Here is an 18,764-nt window from a genome sequence, read left to right as displayed (position 1 = left end):
CGCCCAGGTATTTAAATTTCTGTACGTCCTCGAATTTTTTATTTCCTATCCTTATCTCCCCATTTTGTTCTGCTTTTCAGTCTCATTAATTTTCTTTTCATTAATTCTTAGTCCCACTTTCTTTCCCTCTTCTTCAATCTGCATTAATAATTTTTTCATGATTTTTCGTGTTTTTGTTACTATCACTATATCATCTGCATAGGTGACTAGTTGGTAACCTGATGCCCTTAGGTTTCCCTTGTGGATCTTTCTTAACACAAAATCTACTGTCAGGTTAAATAGTGTTGCTGACAGCGAGTCACCTTGTCTCACTCCTTTATTTATTTTGAACTCTTCTGTTCCCCCTTTTTGTGTTAGAATACTGATTTTTGATTTGTTCATTGATATTTTTATTAGATTTCTTAATTTTTTACTTACTCCTTGATATTTTTGGGCTTTCATTATTTCCTTTATCTTTATTGAGTCAAAGACTGTTCAAAGTCTATAATCAGTATTACAAAGTAATGGGTACATAGATGCATGCAAAAACAAATGACTTAAGGAAAATCCTGAAAAGTTTTTACAATGGTTTGCAAATACAGTATTACCTTACAAATTTTGTATTTTCCTGAACATGTGCTAGTCCGGCATTGTCAGACCTAAGGTGAATAGAATCTATTAGCGTATTAAGAACATAATATGCTGATTTTAGTAACTAGTAGAAGAAAAGAAACACAGGGATAACTCAAACTAAAAAACTTTATTCTCAACTTATTTATTAGATGTCAAAAAAAATAAAACAAGGTAAGATATTAATTTATATGATGCCAATCTTGTTGGCAACATCTAGAGCATCATAATCTCTAGCTAACCTTACATATGCCTTCTTTTTGCCATCGGGCCTAATTAAGGTGTTGACCTTGGCTACATTGATATCATACAATTTCTTAACTGCAGCTTTAATGTGGTGCTTGTTTGCCCTAGTGTGTACTAAAAATACCAACGTGTTGTTATCTTCAATCTTCTTCATGGCTGCTTCGGTGGTCAATGGGAATTTGATGATATTGTAAGCATCCATGCGGGATCTGTGGGGAACACTCCTCTTGGGGTATTTGGGACTCCTGGGTGGTCTGAGGGTCTTAGGACGACGGAAGTGGACTGAGTTACGGATTTTCCTTGAGTGTGTTCCATTGGGGCCTTTAATTACCTAAAAAAAATATTTTTAATATTAATGTCTTGTTATTATGTGTAATTACATACAGTTGGAAAAATGAAAGAATACCCATGAACAGACATATAAAACACGCTGTATTTTCCTGTCACCGTGTCACAAAGGAAAGTGTCCAGTGCAAGTACATGTATAGTCGGTTCGCTAAACTCAGACGCAACTGGCTAGATACTTTAGTTGATAATTTTTTTGTTTTTTGCCAATTTTGCAAAAATTGACAAAATTACTAAGTATTTAGTGATTATTAAATATTTAGTAATTATTTTTTGCCAATTTTACTAAAATTGGCAAAATTATCGACTAAAATATCTAGAAAGTTGCGTCTGAGTTTAGCGAACAGACTATAACAATAATTATTACATGTACTTGAGCTTTCCAATTTTTTGTGTGACATGGTGACAGAAAAATACAGCGTGTTATATATGTTCGTTCATGGGTATTCTTTCATTTTTCCGACTGTATGCTTGATGAATATGAAACAAATGTATTGGTGGAGACATTTGTTATAATAAATATTGTATGTGCATTCATAAATGAAATCTTTGATGTTTCACTACAAGTTACATTTTCGTTAGTTGGGGCCTTATGCCTTATAGATAGATAAATAGATAAATTTATTGATCTTTTTGTATCATTTACATGACATAAGACAAGTCACAAACATGGTATACTTATAGTAGATAGATAGATAAATTATTTTTATAGTACAATAAGTAGGTTATTAAAAAATACTACACTAAAGTAAACTAAAGTTATCTTATTAAAAACATTAATGGTAACAAACATTTAGTAGAGAACAAGATTACGAGACTGATAAAATATTGTTAAAAGTATAAAAATATCGAAATCAGTTGCTAGCTATTAAAATTTCCATTCAACTGATCTGAAAAGTTTTCCCTTGGTTGAGGTTGAGGATGTTCCAGGAACCGTTGACCTTGCCTGAAGTTGAATCGACTAAAATATACGTTTTTCGACCAGGAATTTTTTTCGTAACTTTTTCCTGTAGAGAGGGATTGACTCCTATCATAAAGGCTTGGTTATTGGATCGGACAAAGTATGTTGGAAGTTTCTTTACATAAGTATTTTGTTCGCCTGATTGTTTTGTAATATAGGCCTTTATATTGTCTTCTGTTACAGTATCAGGGACTCGTGACAAGAAAAGCCAGATTTTCTTCTCAGTTTTACCTACACCCTGGAAATTTTCATCCCCATCTCCATGCCTATATTATGGTTACGGGTTTTCCTAGTTTTCCTTTTTACTGAGGTAAAACCTTCTGCTTCCGATGGGTGATGATTAGCTTAATTTATTTTTGATGTTGAAGATTTCATTCCTGCCAGATTGTCATTGGTTAAGTTGATTACTTCATTTAATTTTTGTTCACTTTGTACTCTCATGATTTCAGCTGCTACCTGGTTAACCTTTATTATTGGATCACCCTGTAAATTAGGAGTTCCCATATATGTTGGTGATGACAAATTGCCTTGATGTTTATTTTTGTTGATTTGGTTTTTGTTACAGATAAGGTTTTTGTATCACTTACCTTATCTATTGGAAGCAAGTTTTTTGGTTGGTTGCTATTTTGATATGGTCTTGGTAGATTTTTATTAAATGATGAAATTTCATTTTCTAATGACACTATTTTCTCCTTGAGCAAAAGGATTACCTGGCATTTATCAGATATTATAGTGTCTTTGCCTGTTATTATTTGTTTCAAGAGTTTGATTTCTTCTCTAAGATAGGAGTCTTCATTTATGTCAATCTCAGCAACTTGTTGAGATGGTTCATGTTTACAGTCTGTTTTTTTTAGTTCACTAGCTTGTTTTAAACATGCTGGGTGGAATATTTCACTGCACTTTATGCACATCACTTTACTTTTAACTTTTTTGGAGCAATGTTTACATGTATAATTTACATTTTCATTGGGAGCAGGTGAAGTGTCAACTGCTTCACCCGCTATCTTTTCTCTTATCCCACCAAAGCTACACAAAAGCAACAAGATTTCGAGATGTCACAGGTAGACAACATGAGTTGTTCCACAAAGCAACCTGTTTTCTACATCTCTACTACATTCAGTTCAGTGAACAATGCCATCACGTGAAGGCAATGATTTCCCTTTACGTTATTTAAACAATACTACCACACACACCTCTTGAATGTTGCTCTTAAACTGATCTGACAAGTTGTTTGACAAAAAGATACTGATACTTAGCTTGATTGTCTCTTTGTCAGAACGTTGGTGGGAGTACTGTGTATATAAACCATCGCTTATACAAATAAAGATACATTGTAACAACATCGTGTTGCTGTCATACAGCTTTGATGGGACAAAGGCATTAGTCAGCTTCCAACAAAATGAAACATCCATTATAACATAAAGACAGTGTCAAAGTACAGTTTCTTGCTATTTTTATAGACAAAGGACATCGCATACATCTTATGGAAAATATAATGTCACTCAAATTCAATAAAATTTATACGAATAGATTCGTTTTAAATTAACGGTCAAATCTTATCATTGCGCCAACTCCATATTTTCAATAATAAGAGCAGAAATTGATATAAATAAATCTGAAATCAAATGGATACGTACATAAGTTAGAGAGAGAAAAAATATTTTATAATACCCAAATTGTCGGTACTCCATAAATCAGCGGATTAGTTTCACCAATCCGCTTAGGCCCAGCGGGGTTTAAGCTCTTTTGAATAGCACCCAGAGCAATAGTGATTATAACTGACAGTTTTACAGACTCCAAAAATGTGATTTCGATAAACTTTAATTGCAATTTGCACCGTAATTAATCATAATTAAGAGTTGGCGCAATGATAAGATTTGACCGTTAATTTAAAACGAATCTATTCGTATAAATTTTATTGAATTTGAGTGACATTATATTTTCCATAAGATGTGTGCGATGTCCTTTAGTCATTCTGTACAAACAGTATTTAAATTAAGTATGTATTAATTCATGAGAAGACAATACCCCAATAGAAGAATTCAGTGATGAGTGTGCAAACAACCTGCAGAATCACGCAAAAGATGGAAAACATAATACATTGTCAAATAAAAAGAGATGAAACTAGTAGAGCTATAAAATTATCTACAGAAACCTATAAATTTACATTGCATTACATAGTTTCCCACCTTTAGACATATCGGACAATAGGGAACTTGCATAAAATTTTAAAATTCGAAAAAAATGTTATAAATCACAACAGAACGTAATTTAAAACATGTATCAAAGATTAAAAAGTTTTGTTTGGCTTTCGTTTGGCCCCTAAAGATGATTAAAAATTCAAATTAAAACAGGTGGCCCAAAACGCATCGTGACGTCATTCGTTTAAATTATGTTTACATTCTTCCAAAAAAGTAAACAGAATTTAAAATTAGACATTATAAACGTCAGTAGAAAATACAGTTATGTAACCTCACAAGTGTTTTTGATCGTTTGAACTATTTTAAATTGACTAAAGTTTCTCTAAACCAAGGCCAGAAAACAAAAAAAATATATATATATAGATTTTAAATTTGTACTTGTTATTATGAGGTTTTAAGGCGTGAAATTTTGGAAATCTTATTTTTAAAGGAAACTGAATATTATTATGCAATAAAAAAATGTGTAAGTTCCCTATTATTTTTGGCATTCGTTTTGACACTGACACTATTAAATGACATTTAAAATAGTTCAAACGATCAAAAACACTTGTGAGGTTACATAACTGTATTTTCTACCGACATTTATAATGTCTAATTTTAAATTCTGTTTACTTTTTTGGAAGAATGTAAACATAATTTAAACGAATGACATCACGACGCGTTTTGGGCCACCTGTTTTAATTTGAATTTTTAATCATCTTTAGGGGCCAAACGAAAGCCAAATAAAACTATTTCAATATTTGATACATGTTTTAAATTATGTTCTGTTGTGATTTATAACATTTTTTTCGAATTTAAAATTTTATGCAAGTTCCCTATTATGACAACTATCACTGTGACAGGATAATTTTATACAATTCTCCCATCACAGACATCTAAAGGTGGGAAACTATGTAATGTAATGTAAATTTATAGGTTCCTGTCAATAACTTTACACCTCTACTAGTTTAATCTCTTTTTATTGCACAATGTATTGTTGCCATTTAGCTTTTACGTTATTTTGCCAGTTATTAGAGTGCTCATCACTGTATAAAATTGTCTAATAAAGAGAAAATTATATGCTGATGATGCCTAAAAACATCATGCCGATACTACTGTCAAGTGCGCATGACTGCTTTAGGTGTCATGCAGATATGCACAAGATTGGTTTTTAGAGTTTAGAGGTTCATATCTATTTGACTTCACTGAAACAAGTTGTCTTTCTATCATTTTGTCAACAATGAAAGAGTTAATATCAAATTACATGCCCATTTGAAATATTACAAAAATATAAAATTGTATTAATAGCTCATGTAAAGTTCTTGAAGAAACAAACACAAAATCATATATTAAAGTTTGATATTTGATATTTACAAGACAAGCCATAAAAAATAATAAAATACATACAAGAGACTGGTGGAAATGGGGCATACTAAATATTTATGAAAGGTCCACATAAGAAATTAGTATAGAATAGGGTTACCAAATCATAAACTCGAAAAACGGGACCCATCCAAAGATGGTTGGAGGCAATACTCTTCAGGGTGCCTCCATCGAGACGTATTCATTGAAACATGCTCTTTTTAGCTACTTTGAGTCATAAACCTTTTTCATTTCATTCAGTATGAATATGTAATTTAATTTAAAGTATGGGGCATACAATAAATAAAAACAATGATTTTGCAGCTTAAAAATGAAACAATCCCATTTTTATGGGACACTTGGTCACCCTAGTATAGAATGGTTACCTATTTATGTCAAGTCAAAGCAATATTTAGAAAATAGGAAAAAATTGCAACAATCTAATCTAGACTGTATAGAAATATAGATTTTTTCAATAATGCACCTTCTGGATTTACTGTTGATTACTTCTTGACAATGTAAAAAATTTGTAACATTTTCATTTTAGGTCCTAGGTGAGCTCTAGGTAACTTGAGCTATATTTTGTTAGTCATATTTTGGACTAATAATATGAAACTATCCCTAAATGGCAATTTGGCTTATATTTTTATTATTACTGATTTCTGATCATTTCTAATTGATGCCATCTGTCATCTGTTGATAATTTGATAAATTTTTGAGAAGGTCCTCGACTGCTTTTAGTAACTTTTAATTTTTTGTAAGAAATAGTGTTTTTTATTTTGGTGATTGTTTTATATTGTGCAATTATCCTATAAATAGAAAGTGTACATTTTAGTGGTTTTTTGTTTCTTGAATTATAAAAAATCGTCGCATATTTAGAAATGTAACAAATTTTATAATATGTAAATTCAAATTTGGTACTTAGCAATAAATTAAATGTAAAATTTCTATTTCATGAATTTTTAAATGAATCTAGAAGGGCATTAATAGAAAGAAAACACACTTTTCACATTTTTATTTTGGTTTGCCAAGAAAAGTGTTAACACATTCGCTGTCATATGTTGCCAAAAGAGGTTTTGCACTACTTGAGTCAGGTGCTACTATCACCTGTTGGTATTCACAAACTATGGAATTAAATAGGTTCTTTCATACTGACTCAATATTAAAGTAACTGAATATATAAGTGACACAGAGTAACTGATAAGTAGATGGCAGCGAAAATGACACCATAACAGTGCCATTCAAGTCAAATTCAGGTATATCGGCCCTTGCATAGAATAACATAACTAACATTTTTTGTGATTTTGAGTTACAGTGTTCTTCTTGTACAACTTTTTATGCGCTACCTGCCGGTGTGGCTGTAACTGTAATTTATAAGAAAGATTCCGAATGGAGTAATACTTTACATACCTACAGATACAATGTATCAAAATAATTCTCATATTTTAAAACTACACTGTAACTGTTGTTACAATTTTATTCGCCACACTGGCTGCTAAGTTCCGATAATTTTGTGCAGGTAGATAATACATGTATGTCAAATAACAACATCGTAAGTGCAGTTACAAAGTTAATGCTTATACCAAAAACTAACTACCACAGTTAACCCTCGGAGTACGAAGACTGGGTCAAGCGTGACCCGAAATTCACTTATTTCTTAATATTTTATGAAATAATTTTTTTTTAAAATCCGATCGATCGTAAGTTCTCCTTATTTGTTTCAATTTATTTTTTCGTATATAATTCGTGAACATGCAAATTACAGTTTTTCCTCTACGCAACATCTATAAGGCTGGGTCAGTCTTGACCCGGTCTTCGGATTTCGAAGAATATTTTCAATATGTTTGTAGGTACACGTAAATCGCAGCCGTCTCTGTTTACGGGTATACGTATTCAAATATATGGCCGGAGCGAATTTACCTATGCCCGTTTTCTGTAAGGTATTAAAATCTGGCCGCCGGAGCGAACTAGTGTATGCCCATGGAGAACCATCTTAAAAAATGTAAATACAATAATTTAGGATTATAATTGTTATGTTTGTTTGTTTTTTGTTGAATTAAAGATACTGTTTAATAATACTGACTATTTAAAACATCCTTATAAATAAAATGAGAATGGGTCACGCTTGACCCATCTTCGTAATCTAAGTAAGTCACATAATCTCCGTACTCCGAAGGTTAAAAAACCTATCCTCTACTCAAAAAAAGTAGACCTTATTCTAAAAGAGGAGTTCAACATTTATATAATTACTTACTTCTTACACTGAAAATATGTCACATGAATATAAAAAAAGAAATCAAAGAAATTGGTATCTTTTTTTATCATTTCTGAAGCATATCATAAATAATGCTGGTTACGTTATTCTTTGCAGGGGTCGATATAACGAATAATAAGATCAAAGTCATAATGAATTGATATTTAAACATCTCCAACCAATTATTAATAATATCTATAGTAACACAGAAGTACGTTAAAATTAAATATAAGTTAAACTCTGGAATCAGTAGTGTGTGAATATTTGAAAACCTTTCATTTATTAGCATTAAGTATACTAATGTATTATCAAAATTATTGTATAATTATCAGTAAGTGAAACAGAATTCATTGGTATAAATTTCATATCCGTAATCAGTCTACTCATAAAGGAAACTAGAACCCCATTTTTAAATAATTAAAACAAATCTACTTACTTTCTTTTGGATTTTAAGTGCTCTCGCTACTTGCACTGCACTGGCAGCTGGCTTTTTGCCAACACCTTTCTGTTGTTGTTTAACAGGAACATTCTTCTTGGGCTTAGCAATAAGAGTTGCGGGAGCCTTGGCCTTTCCAGCAGCAGCTGGTTTCTTTCCTGCAGCCTTGGCTGCGGGTTTGGCAGCACCTTTGCCTGCAGCCTTTCCAGCTTTAGCAGCAGCGGCTTTTGGTTTGGGGGCAGCAGCTTGCGCTTTCGCGGAGCTTTTGGCTGAGGCAGCTTTAGGTGCGGGTGCAGGGGTTTTTGAGGAAGATGCTTTCTTGTCAGCTGGTTTGCTTGCAGCTTTGGCTGCTGCTTTTGGAGCTGGGGCGGGTGTTTTTGAACTTGAGGAAGAAGCTCCAGCGGCTCCGGCTGCTGGTGCGGCCGCAGGCTTCTTCTTTTCTTCCTTCTTGGGGGCTAAAAATATAATAAAAACATCAGAACATAACCTTCAAATGTTTACACACATACATGCCTCATGACTACTAAAATACGTTAAATAATACACAATTGGTCTACGGTAAAGATATATACAACAACTAATAGCTACTAGAGACGTTCAGATATTAATAAATTAGTAACATGTGGATATCGCCGCGTGGCCATATAAATACTACTTTTTCTAACAACAAAGGGATAAAACAAAACCCTTTTGGGGAAAAATAGAAAGTAGATAGTTAGTATTAACTTATTTACGGTTAAATTAGTTCATTATTTATAGAAATAAAGGATACTAACCGGATTTATCCGCTGCTTTTGGCTTCGTAGGTGCCATTTTACAAAGATAATCACTAAAAGGAAGTTAACCTAAGCGTGTTGACACTTTTGACGGATCAACGGAAATGACACTCGGTGAAGTTTTTGGCGGTATATTTGAATTTCTTTATCAATTTTGCTCTACTTTGTTGGAAACTAAAATTGAAACAAACATTTAAATAATTATCACATTGATAGTCACACTAATTTATGCACTCGTGCATATCCGATAAACCGTTTACCTAGTTTGTAGGTAATTATTCAAATGAACGTAGTTCATATCAAAATAAAACTTTTCAATACAAACAAAACATTTAGCAATCTGTTTCAAAAGTTTCGAGAATGTCTAAAACTCGTTATATAAATAAAAATATAATTGAATGTCCTGCAGATCGTGTAATAGACAACATTCCTTCTCCGTTTTTAACAAGGTGTTCTCCGTATGTTACACAAACGTTTAATTCAAAAGTAGATATGTTATTAAATAATATTGCAGACTGTACAATGATGAGTAAAATAATTGTGATAGGGGATGTGTCTGTAGGAAAAACGTGTTTGGTAAACAGGTAAACAAACATAATATAGAAAATATTAGTAGTAATAGATGCGCTAGATATAACTAAACCTAATTTAAAAAATTAAAAAGGAAAATCCGAAAATCTCAGTTGTTGGCTTTGTACAATGGTTTAAACTAACATACAATGAAGTAAAAAACTTCTTATTTATAATGGCATATTTTCTGTTTTTTTAAATCTATATTTTTAAGTTATATTTTTCAAAAACAAAGTATTTTCAAAGCTTTTGAATTATTTTAAATTAGGCAACCAGCATTACGCTGGTATGTTAAGGATTGCATATCATATATGGATAATTAGAAAAATGTTTAATTTTTTGAAATGGGAACTGATGTTTTTAATTATTTTATTTAATGTCCGACTGGTATATTATTTGACAAATAATGACATGATTTCGAAGTCCGTTAAATATGATATAATGCCCTAGGGCGTTATTTAGAAAAATAACGCCCTTGTTATTTAGAAAAATAACGCCCTTAAAAATAACGCCCTTGGGCGTTAAATTTAAATAACTAGTTAAATACTGTGAAGTTGACAAATAAAAACCTAAGTAAAACTACGGTTACCACAATTACGTTACGACTATTGCTGTTAAATGTACCGGGTGTCCCAATAAGAATGGCTCTCGGCCATATCTCAGGAACCGTTTATAGTAGAGCTTTGAAATAAAAAATTTTATAACAAAAGTTGCCTCAGGAAAAGCCTGGAAATTATTTTTATAATTGTGGGACCACCGCTAGAGGGCGTAATTGAATATCAAAAATTAAAAAATCTAAATTTTACAAAATTTTCCTAATGAAGGGGCACCGGAAATCCGATCGTCGTAATCTTCATAAAATTCTACGCATATTTGATTTGACAAGTTTAGGTCTACCTTTGGAAATAAAAGGTGGGGGTGAGTGGGAACCTTGTTATGAAAAACTGGCTGTGAGTCCGGTTCTGCTTAATCAAATTTTGCAAACTTGGTCTTGTTGAAGACAGATCTTTTTCGTCAATGTAAAAGTTATGATTTCGAACCAACTTACTGAGTAATATGCCAGCTAGAAGGCGTTATTTAATTTTTTTCAGAAATCTAGTGTTCCTTGGAAAATATTAAATACAAGCATGCATTTTTAATACCATATTACAAAATTAGACAAAATTAGCAACAGAATAGCGAAAACCGCATGTTAATACCTTTTTTCTATCTCGAGATATCTTACAAAACGTGTAAATTTAAAAACATAACTGTTACTGTCACCGGTAAACGAAATTCATTAAAAGTAGTGTGCTATGGAAACAACAAAGAAACATTTTCCAGCTGTCAACGTATATTAGGTCTTTTCAACGCTTCTCATTTGTTTCGAGCCTCGTTCATATCTCGTATATTAATATATTATACACGGATTATACGGCATATGACAGAGGCTCGAAACAAATGAGAAGCGTTGAAAAGCCCTATTACAAAGAAATAAAAACAACTATTTAGTGATGACATAAACGTTCAAATTTTTGCCCATCATTTTCGTTGCAAACATTTACTCTTTCAAGAGTAGATTGAACAGCAGTCTCAATTTCTGCTCTCGATATGCTTTGAATGGCGTTTAGTATTCTCTGGATAATGTATTCTAGTATGATGGGCAACAATTTGAATATTTAGGTCGTCACTAAGTAGTTCTTTTTTTCTGTGTTATATTTAATTTTAATAGTATTGTTTCTCTTTATATTGTTGTTTTAATTAATTATATTTTTATACGTTGACATCTGGAAAATGTTATTTTGTTTTTTTCCACAGCACACTACTTTTCATTAACTTAGTTTACCGGTGATAGTAACAGTTATGTATAAAATTTACACGTTTGTCGAGATATCTTGAGATAGAAAAAAGGTATCGACATGCGGTTTTCGCTATTCTATTGCTAATTTAATCTAATTTTATAAAGTATGATTAAAAATGCATACTTGTATTTAATATTTTCCAAAGAAAACTAGATTTCTGAAAAAAAATTAAATAACGCCTCCCAGCTGGCTTATTACTTATTAGGATGGTTCAAAATTATCACGCTTACATTGAAGAAAAAGATCTGTCTTCAACAAGACCCAGTTTTCAAAATTTGATTTAGCAGAACCGGACTTACAGCCATTTTTTTATAACAAGGTTCCCACTCACCCCCACCTCTTATTTGCAAAGGTAGCGTTAAACTTGTTAAATCAAATATGCGCAGAATTTGATGAAGAATACAATAATCGGATTTCCAGTGCCCCTTTATTAGGAAAATTTTGTAAAATTTAGATTTTTTTATTTTTGATATTCAATTACGCCCTCTAGCGCTGGACCCACAATTATGAAAATAATTTCTAGGCTTTTCCTGAGGCAAGTTTTGTTATAAAATTTTTTATTTCAAAGCTCTACTATAAACGGTTCCTGAGATATGGCCGAGAGCCATTCTTATTGGGACACCCGCATAGGCGTAACCAGGATGATCCTAAGGGGGGGTTACAACTACCTGAAAGGGGGGGGTTACAACTACCTGAAAGGGGGGGTTACAACTACTGGAAGGTCTCTGAGGGCTATGGTGTTAAGCGTATAGAGCTCAAAGTACATCCTAATGGGGGGGGGTTACAACCCCCAAAACCCCCCCCTGGTTACGCCTATGGACACCCGGTACTTATTTGAAAACTAATTAATTCAAAATTCATTCAAATTTTTTGCATATAAAGAAGAATTTAATCGAACATTAAACGTTGAAGGCACCACGGGTATTATAGATAATAATAACGCTTTTGGTCAACATAGGCGTCACCAAGGGGGTTTTGGGGGTTATAGCCCCCCATTGGGATGTACTTTTTGAGCTCTATACGCTTAATACCATACCCATACCCCCCAGAGACCTTCCAGTAGTTGTACCCCACCCCCTTAGGATCATCCTGGTTACGCCGTTGTCGGTCAACGTATATACCTCAAGCGTTATTATCCTTATAATACCCTTGGCACTTTAACTATAACAGTCTCTCTTAAAGATAAAAAACTAATAATAATAGGAATGTTAAGATATAAAAATTGTTTCACTTATTTATAAAATTTATGACAATTAGGAGTAATTATAATTTAAGTTATTGAATATGAATTAGACTACACTTTTTTTAATTCATTAAAATTGCACTATTTCTTTTATACGCGACATAGGTAGTATTATTTTTTTAATATTCAGGTTTTGTAAGAAGATATTTGATGGTAACTACAAAGCAACAATTGGAGTGGATTTCGAAGTTGAAAATTTTTTAATATTGAATGTTCCTTTTTCTTTGCAAATGTGAGTATAATGTTAAATATAAGTATTATCTATTAAAAATTTGAACAATATTAAAACTGTATCTAAACCATTTTAATAAATGTAGGCAAGTTCAATTAAAATGAAGCGATGGTAAGTGCAAAGGTCCTGATTTTTGAAGTTGAAGAGCAGAAAGCAGATCATACATATTTCTGGAGAAGTCTGGAGCATTAGAAGAAACAGAAACAGGCTAGCAGCGTTGTTTCATGTTTATGTTATGGCTGTGCCAGGCCAGGTCTTGTTTCTCATGAATATGTCATTATTGGTCTTACACTGGATTTATACATTCTCGACTTCATCTCAGTGTTAATATGTCGTTTTCGCCATATTGTAAAACTAAGTCATCGTGTGCCAGTCTATTTGTGTGTGGCTGGTCTCCACAACATGTAAAACTTTAGAGCCTAGAAACCCCAACCATGGCCCTCCATGGGCTGTCATTGATGATGATGATGTCTATTTGCTTTTTGTATCTCTGTCTCCAGGTCTCCGTATCTGAACAGTGTAATTGCAAGGTATTTTACATATGTCCATTACTTGTTGAATATTGACGCCATCATTTTTTATTTTACATCTGATTGGTTCTTTGCTGATTATGCATTATTTTAGTTTTCTGAGATGAGATCTTTAACATCTAATGTAATTATATTTTAGTTGGGATACAGCTGGCCAGGAAAGATTTAAATCAATAGCCCAATCGTATTACAGAGGAGCAAGTGGTAAGTGCTATATGCTTTCTGCTTCTTTCTTTTAAGATTCTTTTGTATATTTATGTTCAGACTCTCATCTAGGTACACATTTTCAATTTCATATTTCCTTTTAACATTATATTTAATAGCAGAGATTACTCATTCAAATAATTCATCTTTGATCTGATTACAGCAATAAGAACATCATTTTGTATAGAATAGAATAGAAATATGCTTTATTGTCATGCAAAATTTAACAATTTTATAGATAAAGCTTACAAGAATCATAAATAAGAACAATAACAAATAACAAATACAATTTATTAAAATGAAATCGTCAATATAAATAAAATATAATGAAGTGAAACAAAAAACAGTACCTACCTAACAAACAATCTATGGCGAAATTTAAAAAAATTTTCAAATTGCATAATCTACCTTAAGAAATTTAATTAGTTAAGTTAAACTGCTGCATATGACACTCAAATATAGATTAAGATTCTACTTATAAATAAGAATACTGTACTTTCTTAGTTATTGGTTAAGAAACTCTGCTATTGAATAATATGGTTTTTCAGATAAATAGGCTTTAGTCATTTTATGGAACTTGGGGAAAGTTGTTGCATATTTAAGTTGTAGAGGTTGTAAAGTTTTTTTTTTTGCAGAATATAATATAGATTTCTTTACTAACTCACTGGACGGGATCGGTAAATAGATGGCAAAGGTAGAATTTCTGGTGGAATAGTCATGTCTAGGTCTTGCTGGAAAGACATGTAGATGTTTACGAATTAACCAAACAGTTTCTAAATTATAAAGAAGGTAGTGTTAGAATCCTGTGATCTTTGAAGTAGCTTCTGCAATGTGTTGTTCTTCTGAGTCCAAACACATATCTTATTGCTCTTTTTTGTAATTTAAAAATAACATAGGATTGGGCAGCCGTACCACAACCCCAAAAAGGAAGACCATATCGAAGATGGGACTCGAACAAAGAAAAATATGTTATTTTGGAAGAGGGCTAAATTCATTTCCTTCGAAACAGATCTTATTGCATAGCAAGCTGAAGATAGTTTCTTGCTTAACACATCAATATGAAGGGACCATTTAAGGTTGCTATATAAAAAAATACCAAGAAACTTTACAGAATCAACGATACTGATCTTGCTGTTATGAAGAGATAAGGGTTAAAGAGCTCCTTTATAGGATAATGCTACTGTTTTATCTACTTTAAAAGAGAGTAAATTTGAATCGGACCAGGATTTTATTGTGAGTAGATCAGAAGTTATAGTAGCATGAAGAGATGCGATAGTTGAGTTGCTCCAAGTGATATTGGTATCATCAGCAAAAAGAAAAACTTTTCCCTCGATTTTTAAGCTAGTGACGTAATTAATAAATATAAGGAAAAGTAGAGGACCCAATACTAAACCTTGTGGTACTCCACATACAACATTTTTGAGACTAGAGTCTGTATCATTTGCTCTAACCAGTTGTTTCCTATTATCCAAGTAAGATTGAAACCAGTTTGAAGAAATACCTCGAATTCCATAGAAATCTAGTTTTTTTATCAAAATGTCGTGATTTACACAATTAAAAGCTTTGGCATAATCATAAAAACAGTCGCAGTGTGCAGATTATTGTTTAGTGCTTGATAAACCTCATGTAGTACAGAAAACAAGGCATCTGTGGTACATTTATTATTTAAAAGCCGAATTGATTTTGTGATAATATATTGTTATCAACGAGAAAGGACATAAGTCGGGCTTGTATGAGTCTCTCAATAATTTTGGAGAGTACCGGTAGTAATGCAATACGTCTACAATTGCAGGCATTTGATTTTTCACCACCCTTATGAGGAATAATGATGGCCGTCTTTAGGCACTCCGGAAATTTACCTTTCTCAAAAGAATCATTAATTAGAGAGATGAGGACTCCCAACACACTGTCTGGGAGATTTGAGAAAATTTTTATGGATAGTCCATCGGTACTACAGGAAGATTTGCTTTTGACCTGTGTGTGAGTTTTATTTCGAAGATCGTTTATTATGTACCTACCAAGTTTCTTTTGCAACACTTTTAGAACTTCTCAGACGATTTTGATAGTACAATTTTTTAGCTGATTTTATAAGTTTTAAATAGATTGCCCTGTACTTGGTGATATATCCAGTAACAGAGACGTTGGTAGTAAATTTCTTGATGTACAGTAGTGAACGCATATTTTTGGCTGATATGCGGACACCTTTGGTAGTCCAGGGTTTGTGATGTTTTGGCTTAATTGTGATTAAAGGAAACGCTTTATTGAAAATACATACAAGCTTATTCAAAAAGTCACTGAAATTATTATCGACGTTCATAAAAGGAGAGGGCCACTCAGGGGTTAAGCATAAATTTTGGAATTTATAAAAGTTTCGAGCGGAAAAAATCCTGCCTAAACGTCGAGTATTCGAAGAGGGCTTGCTAAAGATGTTAAACTTCGTATAAACCGCTTCATGATCAGATAGTCCCGCATTAACAGTTGTAGCGCAGATATCACGGGGTGAGAAATCTGAGACAATATAATCAATTATGGTAGATGAAGTTTTTGTAATCCTTGTAGGAGAATCAATGTGCATTGTTAGATCATACGATTCAAATATGTTGACCAGGGATATTTGTGTAGCACAAGCAGCAGCATAATTAATGTTAAAGTCCCCACATAAAATTTTTCTGCTTTTATGGGGCAGGTCATCTAACAAATTAAGCAGGTTCTGAAAAAATAGTTCCACGGAAGAGTCAGGTGATCTATAAATGCAAATAATATAAAGATTAAAGTTCTTACTGTAAACTAAGGAAAACTCAAAGAATGCTTGGCTTAATAGAAAATCATATTTTGTTACCAGAGAAAAATCATTATTTGTACACCGAGAGAACAATTTCTTTTCTCCTAAAACACCGATTTCTTTGAGCAATATTTCTTAAAAGTTAACATATCCTATTAACTTAAACATACCGGTTCACATATAAAGAAACGAGTTTTTTAAACACAACTCAATAATTTCTTACAGATAATTTCTTCAATACTAAGAAATACATTAATGGTTAAATTTAATTTTCTTATCCTAAAGTTTTTATTTCTTAAATTGAAAACTACAAATATTTTGCAGTATAAGAAATATAATGTTAAGTTAATCCATATTTATATTTGTGAACAAGAAATTTTCTTGCAATCAAATAAATATTTTAAACCACAAGAAATAATTCTTCAGAAATACCCTCTGTAGTAACTGTGGTTATAAAATAAAAACTTTGTCATTAATGACGAAATTTTACTTGCAAAGAGATTTTCTTCCACAAAAGAATTGCGCAGATTAACTATTTATGATTTAGTCGTCAGTGTTTGTCAAGATGGCGTGATATGTTCATGTTCATATAGATGGATGTTGGATTTATTGGTGTACTTTAAAAATTAACGGATATTTTGAAGGTACGTACATATATAGGTATTAAATAAAAGTAAATTGAGTAATTTAAGATGTAATAATAATATTGTTGCGTATCCGAATGGTTAAAAAAGGAACATAATAGTATCTTTATATGCTTTTTAGGTATAATGATGGACGACTCTGAAATAAAGGAGCTTATTATTCTAACTGGGAAATATGCCACAATTTAAAGCTGGGACAGAATGATATAATATATAGCTTCAGAACAATATTAAAAAAGGAGTTATTAACCAACTACGGGGCCTTCCAGAAATGGTAGAACTTCATACATGTAAGTACCTTTTTAAAAATGTGTATACTTATGTATCAACTATAATAGGTTTCTTGAATGTATCGTATTCTATAAAAATATACAATACAACGCTATATCAAACATGGTGGTGCAACGCTGAGGATTTTTTCTGTTAATTTATTTGAGATAAAGAAATCAGTTAGTCTAAAAGAAATATATGATTATGGTTAGGAAATGTTATTGCCGAAAACCGTGAATTAGTTAAAATATATTAAATGACTTAGATGTAAACTAATAATACTTTCCCGTAATAAAATTTCTTAATGGTTAGGTATGCTGTCTCTTTTAGATTATAAAAATTAAGAAAATTACATATTATTATGTCTGCTTCAATGTTTTACATTGGTTGTATTTTCCCTCTTGTTTTAGCTAAACAATGGTTATTGTGTGACTTAATATTATACAGATAAATAATTAATATTTCATTAACAAAAGAAAAAAATAAACAAAGATGTGTAGGTTAAATAATGCCATGTTTGAACTAAATATGATTGATTATTATTAGTATTAATAGTTCTTACATGGGGCCGTGTATTTGTTTTTTGTTATTTCCTAAATTTGTCAAAATAAATATCTATATCTATATAAAAAAAATTATTAAGTAAGTTTACTCTTTCTACATAACGATTTTGTTTTAGTGAACTGCTGATATACAAAGTGCTATTAACAAAAGAAGGAAAATTTGAGGAAGTTGGATTTGCCTCTCCATCCTTTTATTGTTGTGAAGAAGCCAGTGGTTTAAAAGTGGAGAAAATATTTCTATGTAATAATAAAGTTTTATATCTTGTTTTATTAATAAATAATGATTTTACCTTAACACAATGATTTATTTCGCCGTATGTAATATCACTTTATTTTCAAGAAATATTCACTTAACTCTAAATATACGTTTTTCTCTGCGAAATATACTTATTTCTTAACATTAAATAAATTAATTATTAATAGTAAAATAATAATATTCCTTACTAAGAAATATTATTGCTCAGAAAGAATAGTTTTCTAGTGTGTAGAAAATATATTTTTATGACTAATAAAATTAATTAACATCAAGTGTAATTTCTTTCTGATAAATGGGTTTGAAGTTTGCCAGAAAGTGATAGTTCAATCATGTTTAAGATATATTTCTTTGGCTATAGTAGAATTTATTTGAAATATTTTAGAAAATTATATCTTACATACAAAGATATATTTCTTAGGCAATATGCCAAGTCGATCTTTCTTAAATAATAATAAAGTTT

The 18,764-nt window shown here is 31.6% G+C and overlaps 2 protein-coding genes across 2 annotated transcripts in view; one reads left to right on the top strand and one right to left on the bottom strand.

Annotated features, from left to right (window-relative positions):
- Positions 1–720: 720 nt before the first annotated feature.
- The window catches only part of LOC114326208 (uncharacterized), a 44,551-nt gene continuing 26,507 nt past the window's right edge, over positions 721–18,764 (bottom strand). The window contains exons 2-4 of the mRNA XM_050646189.1: positions 9,170–9,343; positions 8,394–8,848; positions 721–1,186 (exon numbers count right to left, since the gene is read on the bottom strand). Coding sequence (XP_050502146.1) covers positions 797–1,186; positions 8,394–8,848; positions 9,170–9,206 — 882 coding nt within the window. The 5' untranslated portion in view covers positions 9,207–9,343 and the 3' untranslated portion in view covers positions 721–796. The remainder of the gene's footprint in view (positions 1,187–8,393; positions 8,849–9,169; positions 9,344–18,764) is intronic.
- LOC114326209 (ras-related protein Rab-34) overlaps positions 9,392–18,764 on the top strand; it is a 31,984-nt gene continuing 22,611 nt past the window's right edge. The window contains exons 1-3 of the mRNA XM_028274488.2: positions 9,392–9,753; positions 12,954–13,055; positions 13,725–13,789. Of these exons, the coding sequence (XP_028130289.1) occupies positions 9,530–9,753; positions 12,954–13,055; positions 13,725–13,789 (391 nt within the window). The 5' untranslated portion in view covers positions 9,392–9,529. The remainder of the gene's footprint in view (positions 9,754–12,953; positions 13,056–13,724; positions 13,790–18,764) is intronic.

Source organism: Diabrotica virgifera, chromosome 3 (assembly GCF_917563875.1).
Source record: "Diabrotica virgifera virgifera chromosome 3, PGI_DIABVI_V3a".
NCBI lineage: Eukaryota > Metazoa > Arthropoda > Insecta > Coleoptera > Chrysomelidae > Diabrotica > Diabrotica virgifera.
This window is presented reverse-complemented; position numbering and strand designations above follow the sequence as displayed.